General features: G+C 35.0%; 2 protein-coding genes across 2 annotated transcripts in view; both read left to right on the top strand.

The window, feature by feature from the left end:
• Positions 1-413: 413 nt before the first annotated feature.
• Positions 414-5,273, top strand: LOC123560836 (uncharacterized). The gene is made up of 6 exons (XM_045352996.2): positions 414-488; positions 1,287-1,343; positions 2,662-2,801; positions 3,067-3,237; positions 3,621-3,667; positions 5,119-5,273. The coding sequence occupies exons 2-6, from the start codon at positions 1,291-1,293 to the stop codon at positions 5,185-5,187; spliced, it is 480 nt and encodes a 159-aa protein (XP_045208931.1). The 5' UTR covers positions 414-488; positions 1,287-1,290; the 3' UTR covers positions 5,188-5,273.
• Positions 5,274-9,961: 4,688 nt separating this feature from the next.
• LOC123552002 (visual pigment-like receptor peropsin) overlaps positions 9,962-16,554 on the top strand; it is a 34,798-nt gene continuing 28,205 nt past the window's right edge. The window contains exon 1 of the mRNA XM_053524912.1: positions 9,962-10,249. Within this exon, the coding sequence (XP_053380887.1) occupies positions 10,102-10,249 (148 nt within the window). The 5' untranslated portion in view covers positions 9,962-10,101. The remainder of the gene's footprint in view (positions 10,250-16,554) is intronic.

Here is a 16,554-nt window from a genome sequence, read left to right as displayed (position 1 = left end):
TAGAATGTTAAAAAGAAAAAAAATGACAATGAACAACATATTATATACACCATACAAGCTCAGTATTTCGTATTCACCCTCCACGCCTGGTACCATCTCAGTATTTCGCATACACCGCCCACACCAAGTATTAACTCAGTCTTTTTTTACACACACCGTTAACACGGAGTAAAATACAGTATTTCATATACACTGCCAACGCCAAACACCAAGTAGTAATTCATGCACACCGACAACGCCGAGTACCAAATAACAATTTGGTACTATTTCAGACTAGTAGCTCGATGTTTCATCATCAATCGAGTTTTTCTCTCTTTTATTGGCAAAACCGTCACCTTTTTTCGCTAAATTGTTAATTTTCAGTTTCATCCCTGGAGAGCCTCGCCGTAAAATATGATGATATAACCTAAAATTTTATCTCACGATTGATAAGATATTTATTTAGGTTATACGGAGATTTTTGGCATTTGACAAGTTCTCACTTGAAGGTAGGTTGCACTTCTATTTCGATTGTGATTTATCGTTTATTTTCTTCCTATCTGTCAAATGTAAGGTTTGGAGAGTTTTGTTAACTTTATGAAATTTAATAATAATAGCATGTAATGCAAGTAAATGCACGCCCCTGAGAACTGTTATCTGACATTGGATGTAGATTTATCTTGCCTCCTACAAGTTTCTTGCAATTCTATTGGTCAATAGACGTCACGTGGAGACAGGATATATTCAATATCCTGCTAGTGCATTTCAAATATGAATTTTGATTAAAACAAAATACAAAATACTAGATTATAGCATGTGAGTAAAGGGTAGTCGGCATGACAAAATCGGTACACAGCTTGTTGGTGACAGGAAACGGGATATACGCTGTCCCAAAAAATCCATATCAGGCTCCACCAACGACGAATATCTTTTTAAAGAATATTTCTTGCTTCTTTTTCACGTTTCACTGCATGTTGAAAGTGACCACAGTTGGAAAAATGACCCTTTGTTTTGTTTATTCTCCTTTTAGACCATAACTTCCAGATTCAGGTGATGATGCATGTGAGCCACTCCATGAGAAAACCAACATAGTGCGTTTGCGTTTGCGACCAGCATGGATCATATCAGGATCCATGCTGTTCGCTTTCAAAGCATAATGCAATTAGAGAAACTGTTAGCGAACAGCATGGATCTTGACCACAGCGCGCGGGTGCGCAGGCTGGTCTGATCCATGCTGGTCGCAAAGCCACTATGTTGGTCTTTCTATGGCGCGGCTCATATATATTCCTGACTACTTTATCTTATAGAAATATGGGACCGTCTGGAGCACTGATTGTTTTTGTTGTGTGCGCGCTCTGCGGAGGGTAACGTATCTTTATTTCTACATATATATTCTATTTGATATAATTTGCCTCTATAAATTATAATGATTGTACAAATAGTATAATAATCATTGTTTGTAATCATTATACTTATCTTTGACTTGCACTTGTCACTAGCAAAGGATTAAGACGTTGATGACTTTGCTTTTTTCCCCATAATTTATTGTCTGTTTACATTTATCCTACCTCCATAAACAATAAAGGGCAAAGTCTAGAGGAATGATCAATTTTGCTCCATTTGGTCAGTGACAAAATAAAAATTTACTGGGCCTCTTTTTGACATTTTGTTCGAAACGATGCCATCTTGTTTTTGAGAACAACTGCATAAGATATATTTATGCAACGATTGGGCCTAAACGACTTTTATAAACGAGTTTTATAAGGTACTAGCTAAAAATTTCAGCTCAGAGATGTTGTTACGGATCTCTGAGCTGAAACGAATCCCGTACTGAAACCTAACCAGGAATCGTGCCAGAAGTCTGTCACGCTATAATTTCGTCAAATGAAATGCAATAAACTCACCTTTTACTTTAAAATGTTTCTAATCCACTTTTTCTTTTGATCTGGCATAAAATAATCCATGCAACTTAATTTGAACACAAGTTATACATACAAGTTTCAAATTGGTACCCCTGTCTGCAACATTTTGTCCGCCATTGCAGCTGTCACCTGACCAGGGTACTCTTCATTTGAAAACCAATAGGCGGTATAGAATTGTTAATAATTGACCTTTTCTGAGAACTTAAACTTTCTAAGGTATGTTTTTTTATGAATATTATCGAATATGGTTATGTTTATGATTAAAAAAAAATCATAAATAGGTGAAATTTTGATCTTGATTTTCAAAAATAACAACGTGCTCTGAACTGTTGTATGACATTATCAGTTTCTCACGGGAAACCGTGCGAGATGTTGCGGTTTGATACTGGTTAGTTAACCAAATGGTGTTTCGCCATAACTCAATGGACGCGACCATCAGAAAATAAAAACAGCGTCAGTTAAGGTATGGTAGCCAGCACTAATAAGGTACATGAGATCTGCATGAAAAAATGTATATTTGCAGTTACCAAAAGAAGTTTTTTTTTTATAATGAAGTCGCTCAAGGAAACGAAAGGTGAGCCATCTAGAGCGTTTGCGAAGGATTTTAGATTTCTGCATTTAAATCAAGGAATATTTCATTTGGAAAGGAATGCTATTGAATCAGATCTCCAATTAATCGGTTATCTACTTTTCTCTAATTGCAATAGACTTTGAAAGCGAACAGTTGGTTTTCTCATGGCGCGGCTCATTAATTTTTCAGGGCATCGGCGGTAGACATGTCAAAAGTACAGCCTTATAACCTGACAGCAGCTGTTATGTTTCTACAAGAGGATTTGAACCAGGACGGCATAATGACTATAGCAGAAATAGATTCAGTCTTTGATAAATACGATACAAATGGTAAATTTCATTTTCGTTCATGTATTATAATATATCTTCTTCATAAATTGCAATAATAAAATAGTAGTTATATACTAGTATATCATTTTATACAATGTTAATATGTAGGAATAAATTTTGAATGAAGAAAATATTAACCTTTTCAGATAAGACTTTTGAAATCAATTTACGTAACTTAAAAAGCACATCTGGAAGACATAATCTTTTAATAATAATAATAATTATCATGATTATAATAATAAAAATAATTGTATACCTGGTACAGGGGATGGAAGGGAAAGCCGACACGAATATACAACAATGATTTGTACAGCTGACCCTGACCTCTTCCAGCTTTCACATTACTTGTTTGACGACTATGATGTCAATGGAGATCATCATCTGGAGCAGTCAGATTTCGAAGCGTGGCACGCTAAAATCGATGCTACCGGCGATAGTACGTTCACGTTTAAAAGAATTGGCGTTATTTTTTTTTAAATTGGCGTAAAATTAAGTTTAATCATTCACATAATGCTCCTTAATGTCAGGATAAATCAGTTTTAATGATTAGTACTGAATACGACACTTCTGCGATAAAAGGGACGCTAAAGCTCTCGATGTTATTTCATGTTCAAGTAATATCGTCTGCAGCAAAGAATTTATGTCGAATGTTTACTTTTCTTCGATTGTGTTGTTGAAAGATAGTGCAGCATCGAGGGGGCCGTGATTCTGCATTTAACTATACACCGCTGCCTATAATTCCTTGAGTAGAATTATTATTTATTACGTTTATTACTTTTTAGATTTTGTACGCTTTAGTTTATTTACACATAATTTCAGGCAATGGGTCTGTGAATCAAGATGAGTTTGTGAACTACTGGGTTAAGGTATGTTTCTATATTTAGTTCACCTGAGCACAACGTGCTCAAGATGAGCTGTTGTGATCGCCCAACGTCCGCCGTTCTTCGTTTGAATGTTTACTATTTTCTTATTAGAGGTCACAGTTTTGGCCTGGTGTTAATGAAAATTGATCACTAAAGTTTTGATTCAAAACTGGGAAATCCGGGTTCAAAATTTAGGTCACTATGTCAAAGGACAGAAAATTCTTATTGGTTTTGGCCATCGTTCCCGGTGATTCCCGGTTGTGGTAAACATTTTAAAACAACCGGGGCCGTTTGCCAGTTCTACAAGTTTTATCAAGGATCTTCCCGGACGTTCACGGAATCGTCAAGGTTGTACGCCGGTTCAACAAGGTTGAACAAGGTTTATCCCGGACCACTGAACCGGGATAAACCGGGAGACCAAACCGTGACAATGAGATCGGGGCTTAAGGTCGAAAACAAGGTTACCAGTACAGATGATAGAAAAACCGTGCTAACATTCTGGAAGCCACAGTTTCTAACTGATCTTCATAAATATGTATTAGAATATTTGTTTCAATGAAAATTACGATAAGTTTGGAGATAAATACTAGGTAACTTGGTCAATTCATTGAAAAGTCTTGTTTATATGTAAGATGCTGCATTACATAACTTTATAAAAATCTAGGTGAAGTTCAAAACTCAGTCAGCTAGTCAAAATCTAGGTCACTGAACAAAATAATTGCGGAAAAAACAAAAACATTGTTTAACGTTCTATTAGATTTTTTTTTTATAAAGAACGTTTGTTGAAATGGAATGTAGATCAGATTGTCAGATTCTAAGTTACTTGGGGATAAGATCTAGGTCAGGTGAGCGATACAGGGTCATCATGACCTCTTGTTTACTGATTGCTTAAGGGGAGTCCTTGTTTGAAATCCTGTTTCGAACTTCAAAATATTAATTCAGCTTTAAGTATTTTTTTTTCGTTTTTTTTCAAAATAGTATTTCGTTAACTCGTTAATTCGTTGTTTTATTAAAAAATAAAAAATAAAACATTTATTATCATTATTATTATTATTACTATAAAGTTTGTTTTCCGAAATATCGATTTAATGACACAATTCTCTATTTCAAATTATTTTTTTTCAAAAATCCATTTTAGTTACGCAATTACATAATCTGTAAGATAAACAAGAATTTTGCATGAAATGGATTTCATCAACACTTGTTTTGAAACTGTTTGAGCTGCACCACGATAAAACCAACATAGTGCGTTTGCGACCAGCATGGATCCAGACCAGGTCCATGGTAAGGATCCATGCTGTTCGTTTTCAAAGCCTATTGCAATTAGAGAAACCGTTAGCGAACAGCATGGATCCTGACCAGACTGCGCTGTTTCCATGCTGGTCGCAAACGCACTATGTTGGTTTTCTCATGGTGCGGCTCATTTTAATACTGCCATTTTTATTGTTTGATAGCTGTTTGAAACAATTGCTGGACAGGCTCCCGTGCACGGTCACGCACACGAACACGGACACTGCCCATGATCATGTCTTCGCTCGCGATCGATATTGGCATGCAGTGCTTTCTAACTTTGTTATAAATCTACTTTGTTATAAATCAAGAAACAAAATTGTGTTTTCTGTTTCTCTATAAAATTGTCTAGGCATTCTAAAAGGCACAATATAGAGGCAATATACTGTCATTCATGGTCTGTTTGGGAAACCAGAGGTGTGTGTGTGGGGGGAGGGGGGGGGGGGGGGAGGGCAAGACAAGCGGTGGTGATATAATTAAGTAATTAAGTATTCCAGAACTTATATGATAAAAACTGTCAAATAATTAAATATCCTGCGAAAAAACACAAAAAATGTGGTTTGAAAACAGAATTCTGATTTTTCCTGAAATAAAGTAAGTAAAGTTAGTGATGTCGTAATCCTGAACATTATTCCTTAGAACCAGAGTGCAAAACGAAAGTGCAAAACGCTTGTGTCGACCATTTTAACGCTTTAATAGGGATGTCAGTGAAAAAAGGGTTAAGGATGATCCTAAATAACGAATTTATGAGCAAAATGTGATCCGACCTTGCAAAATCCACAAGAGCCGAATACAAAGCTCCAGACCTAGCTACTGTTATAATAACCCTTTTATCATATACCTCTTTACTCACTCTATATCGTGAGTAAATCAATTATTCACTAATTTCATGTTCCTAACTACAAAAACAACAAACAAAAATATAGGATACAGGTCTTAGTATCTGACAGCATTCCAATGTACAAAAAATACGAATATATTTGTCTTCCAAATGTCAGACGGTACGATGTTGTGCGATGTGTTGATGATCGACCAGTAGAAGTGGGGTAAAAATTGTTATCTTTATCTTTGTACACGACTCAGCCTGAAAACACACTATCAAAATTTAAGGCAAACATACAATCAGATGTACATGAAAATCTAAACTGTAAAAATGTGTTTAGGTCCCGAATGAACCAAATGTAATAACTTGAACTCGCCTTATCTAGAATAGTTAAACATCATATAAGATGGCAATTCTGGTCTCTCTCAGCTTCGTTGAATAACCACAAAATAAGAAAAAATGTGCAGTGTGTAAAACATAACATTCTTTCAATGTCAAATCAAAAATAAAATGAAAACTAGCTCAAAAGAGGATAACGGCAATTTCCATTTGATAATGAAAGAATAACATTGCACGGGAAAAAACAGCATAAAATATATTGATATAGAATTAAATGCGTACATGTGAATGTTACTTTTCTAAATGTAGATACCGAGTCTGGCATGAAGAATTCAAATGTTCTCATATAATGTCAAATGTATATCTGCCTTTAAAGTTCTAGTAATACATGAATACTCAACAGTAATAATTATCAAGGAACTGTTCATGTCTAAAGACCCTTAGAAATATAAGGTACGTAACTGTGAACCTTATTTTCTATCAGAACATAAAGGAGACGTAATGTTTGAATCTTTCTAGAACTAAATGATTACTCTTGTTTAAATCACAGTCAAAAAGTCAAACCTGCCTTTGATATTCGAATACAGCTACAAGCCATCAGCAATAATTATTAAGAAACTTGAAATGTCTGCAAGGGTGGGTGGGAGGGAATAAACAAATAATCAAAATACTAATAAACTTTGATAATGTGGCAGTTGAGTCCAAAAAGTCCGGGGGTGTTCAAAGATAATCCGTCATAGATCTATTGCAAAGCAATTATTGGATTTACCTGTATTGGAAAATAAACGGTGTCGATTGTATTGGGGTCAACCGCCACATTATCAAAGTTTATTAGTACTTGTTATGCTGTCAAATATTCAACCTCGAGTGAAGAATATCAATTAACAATCACTTATATAGTGCACTGAAAACATGAGAAAATCGTGAATTGCAAGCAGAAAACGCGGTAAAATAACTACCGGGAACTGGAGACAAAATAGTTAGCAGACGATGAAAAACGTGAATAATTTTATATATTTTTGTTTGTTGTTTGGTTATTGAACGAAATCTCCAATGTTTATCATGTTGTTTGGTTATTGAACGAAATCTTCAGTGTTTAGCAATACTAAAATGGAAAGTTTTTTTGTGCGCTTTTTATAGAACTGTATCAGACCATGCATAAATGCAAGTAGTCCGGCAACATATAATACGGACTTTTTTCTGCCTGTTCATATTTAATTGCGAAATACAAGCTGAATTTTTACAGAAATTATTCAGATATATAATAAATCTTATGAGCCCTTTATGCATATTTTTTACTAATAAAGAGCCATAACCCTAGTCTAGACTAGAGTTATGGTCCTTGGTTTAGTGAAATATACAAAGAAAGTGCTTAGAAGTTTGTGTTGCATATATCTTAAAAATAGTTTCCATATGAGCCGCGCCATGAGAAAATCAACATAGTGGGTTTGCGACCAGCATGGATCCAGACCAGCCTGCGCATCCGCACAGTCTGGTCAGGATCCATGCTGTTCGCTTTCAAAGTCTATTGCAATTAGAGAAACTGTTAGCGAACAGCATGGATCCTGACCAGACTGCGCAGATGCGCAGGCTGGTCTGGATCCATGCTGGTCGCAAAGCCACTATGTTGGTTTTCCCATGGCACGGCTCATATAGTCTTGAAAACATACAGGTATATCATTCAGCTTGTGAATTTGTGCAAAGATTTCTTGCAGTTACGACCCCTTAGTTAGTAATAAAATATGCATTAAGGGCATGAAAATTTATGTCTCGTGTCACATGATCTTAAATATACTTGACTTAGATTTGTAAAACATTTATTTAGAGGATTGTTATATAGTATGTTAAATTGTGCACCTTGTTTCTGTTTGGGATTGCCTTCAGCTAGATCAGAGTTATGGCCCGTGACTTAGTGAAATATACACTTAAAGTGTTTAAAATTTTGTATTGAATATATCATAAAAATATTTCATTTCACATAGTCATGAAAACACGTACAATGAAAGGAAGGGGTGGTTACCGTGTCCAATGGCCACACATCTAGTTTGTGAGAAGGACCGACAATTCAAAACATGGTCTGACAGAAAGAACTGCCTCGTAATAAAATGTTAATCGTAAATTTCATATTTTAAAATATGAACAGTTATTACTTACAGTTTATGTAAAAAAGAAACTAATACGTGTATTTACAGTATTATTCATTTGGGTTTAAATTAGGACACAATTAATTTTTGATAGGCTTTAGAGTCAAGGTCATATGGTGACTTTCCAAGCCTTTCATGGTGGAGAAAGACCCCACGTGCTCTTCCAGGCATCGGTTTAGACAAGGACGGATACAAAATATAGGTTGGGTGGGTTATTCATGAATTCAAAATAATTATTATAGGAATGAAGTTGAAAGAAATAGAAAAATGTCACAATTCAACCGGAATTCTTGAGATCTGTTTCATTGATAATGATCGTATTACGGGCATATTGTTTTAACCTTTAGCCTCCTGGCGGCATGTGATTCTGTCTTTGCGACCAGTACAGACCAGATCAGCCTGCACGGACAACACGGTCTGCACTTTTTGCTATTCAGTCAGTAAATTTTAGTGAGCACCCCTCGAATAATAAATGGTACTGCCAAAACTGAATGATGGACATGTTCATTTTAGAAATTTAGCAGGCTATAGGTTAAGAACCTCTGATGATATTGTCAATAGTTTTTCATTGTGAAATTTTCACGAAGAAGGAAAAGAAACAACAACAACAACAACAACGACAACAAAATACATACTTCCTGTAGGCATAGTGAATTATCGCCAGATATCATACATTGTCATAGTGAATTATCGCCAGAGGTTAGAATACCTACAGTTACTTTCTTCATTTTCTCACCATAACGTTTGTATTTCACACAATAACCAAAGGTGGGAATGTATTCTTTGATTCATAAGTATATGACAACAGCAATATGAAATCGATATATCTGAAAATAAGGCACAGGACACTTATTATTTTCACTATGGCGTACATTGGATATCAACAACACCAAAAACAACATTGTAAGCAAAAATCGACAATAGCTGTGTCACACCCTATATAGGTACACTGTGGGAAATCACATGATCAAAATAATCTCTAAATCAAAATAAATTTATGAATAATGTGGGATAAAATATATGTAGATATAATGGAACAGGTCTTGACGAGAAAAAGGATCGCCTCCTGGTGACATGATTGGGTTATATCGACATCTGTTTTTACAGAATGCCGTTATAGTCTAAGTAACTCTAGATATTTAAGTCGCCGATGTAGAGTTACTTAGATTATAACGGCATTCTGTAAAAACAGATGTCGATATAACCTAATCATGTCGCCAGGAGGCGATCCTTTTTCTCGTCAAGACCTGTTCCATTATATCTACATGTCATAAAGAACAGTTTTGTATTAAAAAACTTCTGGTATATTGCTTAAACATAACAACATTAAGGATCAAAATAATTGGAAAAAGCAGAAACATTAATGCATCAAGTAGACAAATAATTTATGAGATACCGTGTTAAAGTGGACAATACTACAAACAACAAGACGATTTCAAACCACGTTAACTCAACATTCGGGTGCCCAATTAACGTTTCCATAGATATTCATCACCTATCCTTCATCACCTATCCTTCATGGTGTTGATATCTACAAAATGTATCAGTAGCCTGTTCTTATTTCCGTTGGAATATAGTATTTGTCAACCACAACATTAACGCGACACACACTTCAAATTAGAGGACCGCTGATGGCCACAATGAACAATACAACGGATGTGAATACAACGGATGTGGTATTTGAGGTCGACTCGACTTTCCAGACGATATCAACGGCATGTGGATTTATTTCTCTACTCGTATTTTTGTGTTCATCTGTGTTGAGTACAAGTGTACTCTGGGCTCTGTGGAAGACAAAACAAGTACAATTTCCTGTTAACAGAATTGCAGCATTTCTCTTGATGGACGAAGTGTTGACTCGAATATTCGGGTCGCCAATGATCGTGACCTCAATGTTGGCAAGTCGGTGGTTGTATGGTGACTTAGGGTGTACATTGTACGGATTCTTTATGACATGGTTCGGTGTTACTTCTACTTCACTTTTTACATGTAAGTGCATGGTTGATATTGTGTTGTTTAATTTTGTTTAAACATCTTATTCGAAGAGTCGTGTAATTCAGTTGGTAAACAAAAATTGTAAAAAAGCAAAAAACAATTGGCTAAGCTAAGAAATCTTAAAAGAAGAACTACAATTATAGGACATTGTATTTTACAAAGTGAGTAAATCTGGTCGTTGTTCATCACGATATCGATAAAAGTTCTGCTACTGAATCCATGTGTATTTTTACCTATGTAATGACGATTACAGTAGTAGAAGTACATGTACTACATGTTATGATATGAAAACAACTACCGTACAGTCGCGCTCGCGTTTCACCATCAAAGTAATACTCCCGTGCGGTAACGCTCCGCCATCGTACTGTCGCGTTTCACCATCATAGTAACACCCCCGTACTGTAGCGCTTCGCCGTCGTACTGTCGCATTTCACCATCATAGTAACACCTCCGTACTGTAGAGCTTCGCCATCAAACTGTCGCACTTCGTCATTGTACTGTCGCATTTCGTCATTGTACTATTGCGCTTCGCTTATGAAGAAAAATGCGTTTTAAGCCGCGCAATTAAATAAATGCATTCTTTTGTATTTCAGTGATGGTAATTATGCATGATTTACATGTTGAGACATACAAGTATCTAGTTATATACTGACAGTGGCATTTATTAGGCCAGAACAATGTGTTTAATGTATAAAGTTGAGTTTAGACCACAGTTCGTTATTACAGTGTATGATTTGTATTTTTCAGTGTTTTATACTATACTGATAGGAGGTTGATTGCACAGTCTTCACATGAAGTTGAGTAAACGCATTTAATCAGGGAGGGCCTAAATTGTCCACCTGTCATTTTGTAATATAGCTGTATTATACATTTATATCAGTATTCAAGAAAATTATATGAGAGGAAAGTAGGTCAGTTGAAAGACTCGCCACAACCTAGTGACCTTCCTTTACAATGTCACATGAACTTCGTGAAAATCATTATGAAGACGCTTAAAGACCCAATACGACCTTGTGACCTACTTCTTTCGTCCACAAAAACTTCATATAAATCATTCTCATAATACAGGAAACAAAATGTGATTTAAAATTGAACTAAATACACTGATTTATGTATATATTGCTGCATTAATTCAATTAAGTATTAAGATATTAAGCACATTGTCTTGTCCTTATATGTCACTGTCAGTTTGAAACTAAAAGCTTGTATATCTAATATTTTTCATGCAAATCATGTATTTTATGAATAAATGTATCTCAGAACTTCATCTGAAAACTTAATAAATTACCTTAACATGTAGAAACAAAATGTGGTCTTAAACTTAACTCAGTATATCAAAATATTTACATGATGCTACATTTATTCAATAGTTTTTCGTGCAATTCATGCATAATTACCACCGTGGATATCCAAAAGAATACTGTTATTCTGTGGCGATTCTTTACGTCATAACGAGGTTAATACTATTAACGAAAACGTGGCAGTTGACGTTAAGTTGACAGATATAAAGACGTTTATTAATTTTTGGACGGATTGTCGAAAACAATTCCGTCCAGTGGAACCACAATAATACATATACGAATTTCGGCTTAATCGATTTTTTGATAACCAACATATATTTCACACTCCGCCGAAAGAAAATAGTTCTCAAATGGCGGTACATAGAACAACTGTCACTGCGCGCTTTAATTGAATGCAGACAATTAGTGTGATTTGAACGCGAGCAGGCGATGTGCCCGCTGACCAATAAACTAAGCACGCTTTATATACGAGGCTGGATGACGGATTTTTCATTGAAGATTTTACATCAATGGAATCCACAAATAAATAAGCTGTACTAAAAATTCAGAATTTAGGGGAAGTAAAAGCTCGGATATTTGTTATTTTCAATCACCACAAAGAAGTGAAATAGAATAATAGAACTTTGATACATGCTTTTGATAATCAAAAGTAGTAAAAGACTTTTCCTATGCTTTATGATACTTGGAAAATTATTGAGAAAGGAATTTATTATATTGCCGAATAGAATATTACTTAGCTCTCGGTAAATCTGTACAAGTTATTACTAATTTTAGAGCAAAATCAAAATATTTCATGCTCAAATGATCTGGCTATTACAGTTTAGTATTTTAATTTGCAACACGATAATCAGTTATATGTGTATTCCTTAAAAGTCTGATCGTCCCTGCTATAATTAGTGACCTTAAAAAAATCAGTTCTGTTGCCTATAATATTACAGTTTGTTGTTTCTTTTTTGGACCTTTTCCTTCAATTTGATTGGCTAACAGAATTTTTCTACAAGTGTGTAAAACAAATTTATTCGGATAACTTTTGTGCTGTTCCCGATGTTGGACTACTTTTTTCACTTTTTATTTATACTGCCAGTACAGAGATTTGAAATAATTTGCAAATCTTTGATTGTAAGAATAAAACAGATTTTTATACTATAAAAAGAAACAAAAGTAATAAATGTCGTAGTTTTTTTTTGTTTTACACACTTGTAAAACCCGAAACCTCGTACACATATATACGATAACGTTCTTATAATAAACTGCCAGTGAACAAATATGTTAAATAAAAAATGTGTTTATAAAGAACTGCCACATCTATGGCTGAACCTATGTATAGGCTAATGAAGAAATAAAAATCTCTTGTAATTCTAAATTCTTTGAAACCATGACGGGACATTAACAAAGATTAGAATTTGAATCACCGATGCGTCTTTAATAAAGTTATAGTTGCATAAGAATTTTTTTTGGATATATTTGCACTTTGATATTTATTGAAAAGATTCATGAAACGCTTTTCACCCGTCGTGCCAATGATGTAGACAGGTGGTCATATTATTGACTCGAAAAATATCACTTTTTAGCTCACCTGTCACGACCGCTTGATGTCCGTCGTGCATCGTCCGTCGTGCGTAGTCCGTCGTCAGTCGTGCGTCGTCCGTCGTGCGTCAACAATTTCTTAAAAAAATCTTCTTCTTGAAAACCACTGGGCAGAATTACACCAAACTTCACAAGAATGATCCTTGGGTGGCCCCCTTTCAAAATTGTTCAAAGAATTGAATTCCATGCAGAACTCTGGTTGCCATGGCCACCGAAAGAAAAAACTTTAAAAATCCTCTTGTCCAAAACCACAGGGCATAGGGCTTTGATATCTGGTGTGTAGCATCATCTAGTGGTCCTCTACCAAAATTGTTCAAATTATCCCCCTAGGTTCAAATATGGCCCCGCCCCGGGGGTCACATGGTTTATATAGACTTATATAGGGAAAACTTTGAAAATCTTCTTGTACAAAACCACATGGCCTAAGGCTTTGATATTTGGTATGTAGCATCATCTAGTAGTCCTCTACCAAGGTTGTTCAAATCATCCTCCTAGGGTCAAATATGGTCCCGCCCCGGGGGTCGAATTGTTTATATAGACTTATATAGGGAAAACTTTGAAAATCTTCTTGTACAAAACCACATGGCCAAGGGCTTTGATATTTGGTATGTAGCATCATCTAGTGGTCTTCTACCAAGATTGGTCAAATTATCCCCCTAGGGTCAAATATGGCCCTGCCCCGGGGGTCCCAAATTTTACATAGACTTATATAAAGTTTAAAAATTTTCTTGTCTGAAACCACAACACTTAGACCTTTGATATTTGGTTTGTAGCATTGTCTTATGGTCCTCAACCAAAATTGTTTTAATTGTACCCCTTAGGTGAAAGGAGGCCCTGCCCTGGGGGTCCCAAGTTTTATATAGACTTATATAGGAAAAAGCTTTAAAAATCTTCTTGTCTGAAACCATAAGACCTAGGCTTTTGATATTTGGAATGATGCATTGTCTAGTAGTCATCTACCAAAATTATTCAAATTATTCCACTGGGGTTAAAAGAGGCCCCGCCCTGGGGTCACTTAGTTATTATGTGAGTTATATAGGAAAAATACTTAAAAAATCATCTGATCCTATTTCCAAGACTGTTTAATTATAATTACCTGATGACCCCAAGTGATAAGATGTCTCTTGACTGTGACCTTGACCTACTGACCTACTTTCTAGTTTTTTAAGATACAGCCTTGAAATTTTGATGACATACACAGTTTTGCACACAAATCGTAAAACTGAATTTCATTGACCATGAATGTGACCTACTGAGTTTCTTAATATTTTATCATCAGTTTGACACTTGAAACATGTAGCTCATATTACTCAGGTGAGCGATCCAGGGTCATCATGACCCTCTTGTTTCATATGTTTTAGTTTGTTACTGTGGTCGAACAAAGATAGTTATTGAATAAAACGTAATTAAGTACACACGGTTCTATTTCTGGAAGGCCGTACACGCAATAATGTTATAACAAAAGTCTATGGGAAAACAATTGTTGGTCTCTAACCATACATGTAGATGACATTGTCTTGATTGCTGAAAATGAAGCTGATTTGCAATTCATGTTAAATATGTTAAATGATTGGTGTAAAATTAATTGTATGTCTGTTAATACAAGCAAGAGCAATATTGTACATTTTAGACCTACCTCTGTTCAAAGATCTGATTATTTATTTGTATGTGGTGAATCAAAATTAGATTATGTCAGTCAGTATTTGTACCTTGGTATTATGTTGACAGAACACCTTGATTATAATGTAACAGCAAAAGTTGTTGCCCAGAGTGCTGGACGTGCCCTGGGTCTTCTCATTGCTCGCTTTAAAAACAATGGAGGCTTACCATATGATGTATACACAAAACTGTATTATTCAATTGTTGTCCCAGTTATAACATATGGCTCCTCAATTTGGGGAACTAAGGTATTTTCGTGTATAGATGCAGTCCACCACCGGGCCATGAGATTCTACCTTGGAACAGGAAAATATACACCAAATGTGGCTGTTTATGGTGAAATGGGTTGGAAGCCAATCCTTATAGATCAGTGGACTTCAGTATGTAATCATTGGTATCGCTGTCTGAGTTATGAAAATACACGTATAAATAAAAAGATCTTTAGCTGGTCCTGTAAGAAAGGTAACTCAAGATGTAAGAACTGGCCATTTATTGTTAAAGAAAAATTTAAGTGTTTAGAGTTAAATGACTTCTTGCAATTACCTTTCTCAAGAAAACGCTTAATTGAAACTATGTCTACTGTTTTGTTAAATACTCATTTAGAAAAATGGTCTACTGACATTTCAAGATTAACTGGTGTCAGTGGTGCTGGTCAAAATAAGTTACGAACCTACAGAATGTTTAAGAATGAGTGTAATGTAGAACCTTATTGTAAGTTGCTTATGCCTTTCTCTCATAGATCTGCATTGTCTAGATTCAGGTGCGGTGTTGCACCCATAAGACTCGAAACGGGTCGTTACGAAGGTTTAACAGAAAATCAACGATTGTGCCCATTTGGTTGTAATACTGTAGTATCAGAGATACATGTTATTCTATGCTGTCCGCTTTATACTGTTGAACGAAGACTTCTATTAGAAAAGGTCACTTCTATATTTGTAAACTTTGGGAGTCTAAATGACAATGATAAACTGGTTCTGTTATTCACACATCCAAATTTGATAAGAATAGTTGCAAAAACCTGTTATGATATACTTAAAAAAAGAAGTAATACTTTATATAATATAAACACAGTTTAATGTACCTGTATAGATAGGCTTTTATTTATTTATAATTTTTTTTTTTTTTTTTTTTTTACTAAATTGTATGTAGATTCTTTTAAATAATTACAGTATTTTAGTGTTAAGTAAGAGATATCTGCTAATCTGTTCTCTACCAATCTGATTGGTGGGGATACTTGATTCTTTAAGCCATTTTTTACTAGCGCACATTTAGTGCACCTGTCTAATCTGGTTCAGTGTCTTATAACCCTTTTTTTCTAATTAAATTTTAGGACACATCTTTGTGTTATGATTAGCAGACATGTCTTGCTTTTTACTGTAATATATGAGAATTGATTTATGTGAAATATGTGATATGTAGAAATTTTATATATATAGTCTCTTGTAATTCAAATTTGAGTGGCCATTTACTTGTGTTTTATTATGTATATGTCATGTTTTTATACTGTAAACATGTAAATGGATGAGACTGAAATAAACAATAAACTATGTATATTATTTCATGCCACGTATGTTTGAAAGAGGTGTTGAATAGTGTGCAGTGAAATGCAAGTCAACTGAAGTCAGGCACCCTCATATTACTGAATTTCAGTAAACGGTCCGCAGAATAAACAACCTACCTTCGTTTTTAAGCAAACTGATAGATGAGAACGGAAACCCCGAGATTTCACCAAACGCTATGATATTTTCGATA

The sequence above is a fragment of the Mercenaria mercenaria genome, chromosome 15 (assembly GCF_021730395.1).
Source record: "Mercenaria mercenaria strain notata chromosome 15, MADL_Memer_1, whole genome shotgun sequence".
In the NCBI taxonomy this organism is placed as follows: domain Eukaryota; kingdom Metazoa; phylum Mollusca; class Bivalvia; order Venerida; family Veneridae; genus Mercenaria; species Mercenaria mercenaria.
Note: the sequence above shows the minus strand (reverse complement) of the source record. Positions and strands in the feature narration are given on the sequence as shown.

Excerpts from the sequence above, each read along its gene's own strand:
- LOC123560836 (XM_045352996.2), top strand. The coding sequence starts at position 1,291 with ATGGGACCGTCTGGAGCACTGATTGTTTTTGTTGTGTGCGCGCTCTGC. Across the intron at positions 1,344-2,661 it reads GTGTGCGCGCTCTGCGGAGG|GGCATCGGCGGTAGACATGT; the intron begins GTAACGTATCTT and ends TTAATTTTTCAG. Across the intron at positions 3,668-5,118 it reads TTGTGAACTACTGGGTTAAG|CTGTTTGAAACAATTGCTGG; the intron begins GTATGTTTCTAT and ends ATTGTTTGATAG.